This window comes from Fukomys damarensis, unplaced genomic scaffold (assembly GCF_012274545.1).
Source record: "Fukomys damarensis isolate Sample0158 unplaced genomic scaffold, DMR_v1.0_HiC HiC_scaffold_39, whole genome shotgun sequence".
Lineage (NCBI taxonomy): Eukaryota > Metazoa > Chordata > Mammalia > Rodentia > Bathyergidae > Fukomys > Fukomys damarensis.
In genome coordinates this window covers 39,075,649-39,085,635 of record NW_022900951.1, presented here as the reverse complement: position 1 = coordinate 39,085,635, position 9,987 = coordinate 39,075,649, and the positions used below count along the sequence as shown (strand labels likewise).

At 37.4% G+C, this 9,987-nt stretch overlaps 1 protein-coding gene across 2 annotated transcripts in view; it reads left to right on the top strand.

Annotated features, from left to right (window-relative positions):
* Positions 1-9,414, top strand: part of Fundc1 (FUN14 domain containing 1) — a 14,223-nt gene extending 4,809 nt beyond the window's left edge. Inside the window, exons 4-5 of one of the 2 annotated variants that reach the window (XM_010614073.3) lie at positions 6,501-6,629; positions 8,772-9,414. In XM_010614073.3, coding sequence (XP_010612375.1) covers positions 6,501-6,629; positions 8,772-8,849 — 207 coding nt within the window. In that variant the 3' untranslated portion in view covers positions 8,850-9,414. The remainder of the gene's footprint in view (positions 1-6,500; positions 6,630-8,771) is intronic. The other variant, XM_019206064.2, reaches the window with a different exon arrangement.
* The last annotated feature ends 573 nt before the right edge of the window (positions 9,415-9,987 follow it).

Below are 9,987 nucleotides of genomic sequence, written 5' to 3'. Positions count from 1 at the left end.
TTTTTTTTTTTTTTTTTTTTTTTTTTTGGTACTGGGGATCGAACTCGGGACCTTGTGCTTGCAAGGCAGGCAGTAGAACCACTGAGCTAAATCCTCAGCCCCATAATCCTGTTTCTGAGGGCAGGTGGATTAAAATTTTAAATTTGTTCATCTCCAAGTATAAAGTCTGAAAATACAGGGCTATTAGAGAATGTTTATTGGGATATTATCTGATATTCATGTCTGTTTGCCATATATTTTTCCAAAAGTATTCTCTGAAGATCAAATATAGTAAATCCCAAAATTTTAAAATTTCTGGGAGTGAACATTAGCAACAGTTTTAAAGATCAGAATACTGTCAGTTATACCAGATTTTAAAAATGATTGATGTTCATAGCAACCAGAGTCTGACTTCAGTTGCTAAACCATTGATCCTGTAATAACCAGGTTAGATGCCTAAGCACAAAGGGACAAGCACCGATTTTGCATCCTGTACTAAACACCCCTTTTTCTTTCTTTTAATGATGTCATTAGGAGTAATTACTTCTTGTGGTAAGAAGTTAAAAAGAATATAATTAATATCTAAATTTAGTCCTTTGGATGACTATGCCAGTGTTTGTAAAAAGAGAATCTTACTTAAGCTGATTTTGACTTGGGTTTGTGATAGAATCAACAACATATTTCTCTAGCTATTTTGAAAACTCAGTTGTCAATTCTGTTCATTGCAAAAGGGTACCAGCCTGAAGTAGAGCCTCCTAAAATGTTCACAGAATAGAGAAAATTGTATGTTTTAATCTGCTCTGCATGTCAGTTTTTCAGAAGCCCATTTCAGCCCACTTAGTACACACCATTAAAACCCATGTTTTGCCATTGCCACCTCCTATTTGTTCCTGTGTAGTCCCTATATTCTTTGAAGTCTCCAAGACAGAAGAACACAGCATCCTCTCTGCCTCAAGCTACCTTTTCCCATAACTAGCCTTAAAAACTCAGTAAAAGGAGCATGAACAAGGAAATAGAGAAACACATGGCTTTTAAGCTAATTGCCCATATTCTTTAGGCCCACTTCCATATTTTTATAACCTTTACTTATATTTAGAGATAAATACTAGTTTACTCAGAGCTTAAAGCTTTTCTAGTAATGATACAATATTTATCATACTGCCATCTTAAACAAGTGCAGTGGTATTTACAACTAATTGATCACAGCCAGTTACAGATTTCTTTGTTCCTTCTCTATTCCCACTGCTTCTCTTGACTTAAAAAACTGGCCAAAAAAAAAAAAAAACCAAAAAAACAATGGACAATGGTGTATAAATCTTTTGGTTTTTATTTTAAAATTATCCATGCACATAATTCATAGGGTCAAATACTTGTACAAGGCATGTTACAGAAAAGAATAATCTTCTGCCTCCCTCTCTCCTCTCATTTTCCCCAACCTTGGGACAGCCTCTTTTAACTCTGATTCTCTTTTTCCCTAAACAAATTAATTGGCCATTCCCCACCACCACCACCAGGGCTCAAACTCAGGACCTTGCACTTGCGAAGCATCCACAGCACCACTGAGCTAAATCCCCAGCCCTAATTGGGCATTTCTTGACTTTTCAGTTTTAAGTAGTAACTGTTGTTTTCCCATTATAGAATATGAAAATTTAGCTATCATTTATTGAACTATGCTTTCCCTCCTATACCTCTCCCCTATCTCATATACCTGAATGCTCTCTGTTGTTATTTTAAAAAAAAATTTTTTTTTATTTTGCTTTTGTTTTTTTGAGACAGGGTCTCACTATGTAGTTGAGACTAACCTGGAACTCACTATGTAGGCCAGGCTGGTCTTGAACTCACAGCAGTCCTCCTGCCTCAGCCTCTTGAGTGCTGGAATTACAGGTGTATGCCACCATGCCCAGTGATTCTTTGTTATTTTATAATTGTATTAGATCTTTTTAGTCACTGAATTTTGTGGCTAGGAGGGGTGAGGAAGTGGTACTTTGTATTGAATCTAGGGCCTTCAGTCTGAGCTACATATATCTCCAGCCCTTTTATTTTGAGACATGGTCTCAGCTAAATTGCTATGTTGCTCAGGGTGTGCTTGAACTTATGATCCTCCTGCCTCAGCCTCCCAGAGTGCTGGGATTACAAGCATACACCCCTATGACCAGCTTCTTGAATCTCTGAATTTATGTCTTTGACCATGTTTGGCAGGTTTGGGCTACTATTTCTAGTGGAAAGTTTGAGATTATTTCCTAGACAACTACAAGTTATCTAGATTTTCTCGTGGTCATATGCATCAGACAGTGTGTCACTTTAATCTTCTGGACAGAGTTATCCCAGAGTCCTCTATCCTGCTTGTCTGGTGTATGGCTCATATCTTAGGATCTTCCTTCTGTACCAATCTGGATATTCCCTTTGCCTTTCTCTCGAGTTGGTTCCTATACCTCATTATCTTCTTGATCTGTTCTCTTGTTTTGATATGATACATCCTTCAGTAACTTCTGAAGAAAACGAGCATGGGTGGTATAATTTTTGAGACCTTATATGTCTGAAAATTTGTTTTCCTTTCACATTTGACTAATAGTTTAGCTGGGTTTAGCTATTGCTCCATTGTCTTCTGACTTCCAGTGTTTCTGTTAAAAGTCTAAAGTAATTCTAATTCCTGGACCTTAGTGTGTATAGTTTCTGGGTTTGTTTTGTTTTGTTTTTGGTACTGGGGATCAAACTTGGGACCTTGCCCTTGGGAGGCAGGTGGCGGTACCTCTGAGCTAAATCCCCAGCCCTGTTTGTATTTTTCTTATTTATTTAGGTAGGTAGGTAAGGGTTCTGGGGACCAAACCCAGAGTCTTGGCAAATGTCAGGCAAGACTACCTCTAAGCTACACTCCCAGCCTTGTTTTATTTTTAAACCTATTTCTACGTAGTCTCTGTTCCTCTGTGCGTGTGTGTGTGTGTGTGTGTGTGTGTGTGTGTGTGTGTGTGCTTGCAGAGAGAGAGAGATGCATAGATTCAGCTAGGTGTCTAATTTTTGTGTTAAAGGCTTTCCTCCTTACCTGATGATCTTGGTTGTCTGTTCATATTTCAGAATTAGGCACTGAAAAGTTATGGAATCCTCTTAATGTGTGATGGAACTTTCCTTTCTCTGGGAACTGTGACCCAGTCCAAGACAAATGATCTAATGATTTGTTGTTGGGAGTAGGGGAATTTTCCCAATGAAACAGCCCAGTTAGATCCCATCTATTTATAGTTTTTAAGCAGATATGAATCATTACCTGAAAGTTTTTACTCTAATGAAGACTACCTAATTCATTAAATATTTTAGTGTTATAGGAGAGTCACTGTTTAAAAAGCAGTCATCGCTATCCTGTGTCCTTATCATTCTGTTGGTTTACATTTCCATTGAATTACTCAACTGATTTCTGGTGGACCAGACTGAAATAAGTCCTGTATGGTCAAGGTTGTTGTTCTTGTGTCACTGGGGATAGAACTGACGGCCTTGGCACATGCTGGACAAGTGCTGTACCATTGAGCTATATGCCCCAGCCCTTTTTAAAAATTTTATTTCAAACAGGGTCTCATTAAGTTGCCCAAGCTGTCCTCAAACTTGTAATCCTCCTGCCTCAGCCTCCCAAGCAGCCAGAATTACAGGTGTGTGCCATCCTGTATGGTCAGTTCTTAGGGGGTACTTGTCAGTTAGGTTGTCTATTGCTGGATCCCACTGGGAACAGATTGCTTAACTTGGTCATCTCTGTGCTTCAGCACGCTGCTCAATTTGAGCTAGTATCCTTCAGCTTGATCACATTTGCCTTGAAGAGAAGATAGCAGTGAACTTTTCAAAGAAATCTGTTAAGTAGTGGGTCACGTCAGCATCAGAGATCATTCACTCACCAGTAGACACGATAGGGTCCTTTTGTTTAATCCAACCCAGGCGCATAGTTAGTCTTATTAAGCCAGGCTGGTTAGTACAGCTTTGAGGATTTAGTATTTATTCCCCGTCTTTATCATTATTCATTCAGTATGTCTCATTCATCTATTCACCTGACATTTTTCAAGATTCTGGGACGTAGGGATTCACAGTCCACTAGGAGAGATAGCTTTAATGACCTGATCAGTCCTGAGCTGGAAGGGTGTGTGTAGTGCTGAGAGAGCAGAAGGAAAATGTTCTGACTTCTGGGAGGTGAGGAAGGCAGGCCCAGGGAGACATTTATGTCCACAGCATCTCAAGGTTTTTTACTTTCCCTGCAAACTCTTTGACATTTTACCCAAAAGCATAAAGGATTCTTAAACTCTGCAAAATCTTTCTTGGGAGGCTGAGGCAGGAGAATGGGTTGAAGCCTAGCCTGGGCAGCTTAGTGACTTAGCAAGACCCTGTCTTAAAATGAAAATATTTTAAAAGGAGTTGGGGATGTAGCTCAGTGTGAGGGCCCTGAATTCTGTCCCCCGATCACAAAAGAAAAGAGTGGTAAGGGGTTGGGATGTACTTCAGTGGTGGAGCATCCTTGGGTTCATCCCTGGTGCCACACACACAAATAAATAAAAGCAAATTCTACAAAAATTTTATCCCAGATAATCCCAGATATATTAATTTTTAATGACAAATGGCTATGTAAAAATTTTTCTTAGCAGGGCATGGTGGCACACGCCTGTAATCCCAGTACTCAGGCTGAGGCAGGTGGATTGCTGAGTTCAAGGCCAGCCTGGGCTACATAGTTTCAAAAATATACTTTAAAAAATTTTATGTATTTGTATATAAACTTAATTTGTGGAAGATTGTTTAACTGTCTCATTAAATGGCATCCTTTATTTGTTTATTGGGGATTAGGAGGGTAAATAAGTGGTCAACTTAGGGCATATTATTATGATTTTCAGTTATTTCAGTACTAGTATAACTCATGGTACAAAGATTGACTTTTTAGAAAAACTTCATAGAATTTAAAATGTTAAGTCTTGAAAGTGACAGTTGAATTGGGATTGCCAATGAGTGGTGGCATAGATACTTTGGGGGTTGTTTTAACCAAAAAATAAAACTATGTACATACATAAAATCTTTACTTTTCACAAGCTTTGGATTAAGAAGACACGCTGAGTATCAGAAAAATGTTAAATTCTGCCAAAGCTTCAAAATAATGAACTAGTTTGATTATTCAGTATAAGTAAGTCAGAAGTCTTTTCCATTTATATGTAGAGAAGGTCCCTTTCCCTAAGGTTCATTATCACATTAGTGCTTGTGATCTAAATTGCTGTCAATACTATCATAAAAAGTTTTCACTTGCCTTTTGATTGCCTTTTTATTTTGCTGAGACCGGAGTTTGAAGTGATAATAAGTGAATAAATACAGGAAGAAATGCACTAAACTTTATTCTGTGGAGTTATTCACACAAAAAACAAAACCTAAGATTTCCAGTCAACTTATTTAAAATCAGATTTTTGTTGTTTGAGACAGAGTCTTGCTTAGTTGCCTATGCTGAGCTCAGACTTGCAATGGTCCTGCCTCAGCCTCCCAAGAGTTCTGGGATTACAGGCATGCACTACCACACCTGGCTCTGATTTTAGTATCTGAAGGCATTCATTTACTGCATGCTATTGTTTCTTTTCAGATTTTGCAGTGTCTCAGCAGCATCATATAACAGGTTTTCTTAGGATTAATAGGCATTTAACCATAGTTTTATTAAAAGGATTATGGCATAAAACTTGTATCGAGCATATTTCTTTTATGTTCTACTTTCCAAAGTAATTACCAAAAAGTATTCTCAATTTAAGGAGTCAGAGTTAAGTGGAGCACAGCAGCACTCACCTATAGTCCCAGCTATTCTGAAGGCTGAGGCAGAAGGATCAAAAGTTTGAGGCCAGCCTGAGCAACTTACTGAGACCATGTCTCAAAATAAAAAATGAAAGAGGCTGAGCATGTAGCTCAGGTCTAGAGTATCTGCCTAGTATGCAATAGGCCCTGGGTTCAATCCCCAACACTGCAAAAGACTTAGTAAAAAGGGTCTTTGTTAGGCTATTTTAGATTCTTTTTTTTTTTTTCCCTTGGGGTACTAGGGATTGAGCCCTGGGTCTTCATTCATATTGGGCTACATCCCCAGCCCTTTTTTTACTTTTTATTTTGAGACAATCTTGCTGAGTTGCCCAGGCTGGGCAGTCCTCCTGCCTCAGCCTGCCTGAGTGCTGGGATTACAGGCATGTTCCACCATGCCTGGCTGCTACTGGAGATTTCTTTAGTGATCTGATTGGCTTCTGATCCTTAGTCATTACGCATCTGTTGTATTAAAAGACACTTTTTATTAGCTATATAATTTGAATATTTGGATAGTTAATGTCTTCTCCCTGACTGAGCCAAAGCTGGGGGCGGGGTTGGGGGGGGTGTTATGTCTCTCCTCCAGTGCTGGGTACAATGTCAGTGTATAGTACACGTCAAATGAATAAATTGCTCAACAAATAACAATTTCTTATGACTTGAATGGGTTTTGTGAAATTTAAATGTACATACAATCTGGGATTACATGAATAGCCATTTTTATTACATTTTTACAGATTGCCAGTCACAGTGGCTATGTGCAGATTGACTGGAAGAGAGTTGAAAAAGATGTAAACAAAGCAAAAAGACAGATTAAGAAACGAGCAAATAAAGCAGCACCTGAAATCAACAATGTAATCGAAGAAGTAAGACAATACAGTTTGGGCCCCCTTTTTTGTTACTTATTCTCAGTAGAAAATGTGTCTAAAGATTATCTTTTTTTAAAAAATGTGTTTTTGTCGTATATCTAGAATGTTAGGTAAAAATCATCAAACCATCATTTATATCAGTCATTATTTTTTGGTGGTAAACGTAGATTACTCTGCTTATCTCCCACCCATTTTAATCTTATGATAGCTTTATTCTTCCAAGGTTTTTATTTTTATAAATGTAGAGTATATACATTAGATATAGTAAAAGTCATCATTTTTCATGAGATAGAATAGTTTGAAAATATTTTATTAATATGATGTATTCATTTTATTAACATTTTGTATGTATTTTATCTTTCATTTTTCTTATACTCTATTTAGAATTGAATGGTCCTTTGCCTTTGCTTTTTTATCCTTTCACCTCTTCCAGCTTTTTATTTTGACAATTTTTAAGCCAGCTGAAAAACTGAAAGACAAAAAGGAATGCCCAATCATCCTTTGCCTGTTACCAAATTCCTCCCATTTTGGTACATTTGCTTTATCTGTGTGTGGATGAGATTTGTATCTTTTTTGTCTTTTTTGCCAAATATGCTATGACCCCTAAAAACCTCAGCATCTGTGTCCTAACTGCAAATAGCATTGTTTTTCTTTCTTGGAGTCCAGGTTGGCCTTGAACTCACTGTGTAGTCCAGGCTGGTCTAAAACTCTTGGCCGTCCTCTTGCCTCAGCCTCCCAAGTGCTGGGATTACAGGCATGTGCCATCATGCCCATCACAAATATCATCATTAATCAAAAAAATCTAGCATAAACAATAATATTTTATGACTTTTTTTCCTCAGTCAAAAATTATGTGTTGCATTTGTTTGTCATGTCTCTGGAGTTTGCATTGCTGTTCAACAGTCCACTCATCTGTTTTTTGTTTTGGGAGATTTTTCCCCCCATCTTGTACAGCGCTGACATTTTTGAAGCATCAGACATAACATCCCACAGTCTCGCTTTTTCTGATGGCTTTCTCATGATTTTCTTTGGTTAATCATTTTGTCAAAGTGATTTTTTAAAAATCTTGTACAATTTGTTTCTTACTGAATAAATAGAGACTTAATTGTTAAATAGAGACCATTGTTACTGCTATGGCAATTTATAAAATAATCTGTTTTAAGAGCTTGATGAATTGACCATTTCTTTTTCCCTCTGTTGCCCTTGCTGCCCAGACACCTAGTACCTCAGAAGCCCAGGAGCTTACAAGGGCCTGGCTATGGGCTCTAGGCTCCTTAGCATGGAACCCACAGTTCTGGGATTTTGCATTGTGTTTGGCACCAGCAGTTGTAGGAACACCAGAAGTTTTCCTGACTATTTATTGAATTAAGATGTCTAGGAATATTGCCAGCCATGGTGGTGGTACACACCTGTATTCCTAGCACTTGGGAGGCTGAGACGAGGATCTTCATTAGTTCAAGGCCAGTTTAAACTACTTAGCAAGACCTTATCTCAAAAAATAAAATAAGAACAAAAAACTAAGAATCTTACTTAGCTTGGTTCAATAAAGAGAATTTTTTAAAATTTTGTATCTTTTTGTGGTAAAATATATTTATAATATAAAACTTATCACTTTAACCTTTTTATGTGTATAGTTCAGTGGCATTTAAGTATGTTCACACTGTTTTTTTTAGTACCAGGAATTGAACCCAGGGCTTTAGCTCTAAGCTGTCCCCATCCCTTTTTATTTTTTATTTTGAAATAGGGTCTCACTAAGTTGCTAAGTCACCAAGCTGAACTCAAACTTTTGATCCTCCTGTCTCAGTCTCCCAGATGACTGAGGTTACACACATGTATCACCACACCCAGCTCATTCACACTTTTGTGCAGTCCTTACTACTATCCATTTGCAGAACTTTTTTCATTTCAAATGAACTCTATTCACATTAAATACTAATTCTCATGATTAAATACTAATTCCCCCGCTTGCCATCCCTTTATAACCCCAATTCTACTTTCTGTGAGTTTAATTATTCCTTAAGTAGAATCATATACTTATCCTTTTATATCTGTCTTCATTCAAAATAATATTTTCAAGGTTCATCCATTATTTGAGCATAATAAAAGAGTACTTTTCTTTCAACCTACTTTGTTTTTCAGGCAACAGAATTTATCAAACAGAACATTGTGATATCCAGTGGATTTGTGGGAGGATTTTTGCTCGGCCTTGCATCTTAAGGACATGAATGATCCTTCCTAGTGGATCCAGCTGTGAGAAGAGAACGGCAGCAGGGTGTCCTCTCAGCTGCGCAGGCCACCAGAATCTCCAGAGCAAGGAGAAACAACTCGCTGGACAATACCAAATTCACGACTAGCATTTTGCCATCTGAAGCTTGGCAAATGAGTATCTGCTGTAAAACAACCTGTGTGATATTTGAACATAGTATTCTTGAGCAAAACATGGCTTTTGGCGTTTTTTTCAAAATTTGCATCTGTTTAAAAAGTAACCAGTAAGATGTCACTATTAGATATGGATATGAGAAAAAAAATCTATTGGATCTCCCAGTGCAATATTATCCTTTTATATTTAAATAAGATGTTCATTGTGCTTCATAGTATAGTGCCAATAGTTAAAAAATTTGTCTTATAGCCGGGCGTGGTGGCACATGCCTGTAATTCTAGCACTTGGGAAGCAGGCAGGAGGATCACTGCAGGTTCAAAGCCTGGACTACTTAATAAGTTCAAGTCCAGCTTGAAATACATAGTGAGACTCTATCTCAAAAAATAAAAAATAATTGTCAGGCTGGGGATTTAGCTCAGTGGTACTGCGCCTGCCTCAAGTGCAAGGCCCTGAGTTCAATCCCTAGTACCAAAAAAAACCCAAAATAATAATAATAATAATAACACAGCTTCAGTAGTAGGGCTGACTTTTTTTTAAAGATGTGTTTGAAATAAACTTGAAGAGCTGTAATGCCCTTTTGTGAAAGGCGTTAGAAATAATAGAATTATTAAAGATATTAAATAGATTTTACTGATGTAATACCAGTCCTTAGGTTGTTTTCACCCTGCATTTCTTCCCTGGCTTATATTATAACACTACTTTTCAAAAAAGGGCTCTTCTAAGGAAATACTTCAACATATCTAAAGCTCTTTTTCCTTTTTTGCCATCAGTGGTTTTAAAAATATCTTCTCATATATTACCTTCTGATTTTTGTATTTATTTACCCTGGAAGCCTGGGCAGAACTAATTTTGGACATACATATAGTTGGATCATTGATGCATTTTAACTCTGATAGTACCTCTTTTTTTATTTCTACAAATCCTAACCTAATAATTATTTTGACCTCTTCTTACTGTCTGAAGAATTGGTTTTGT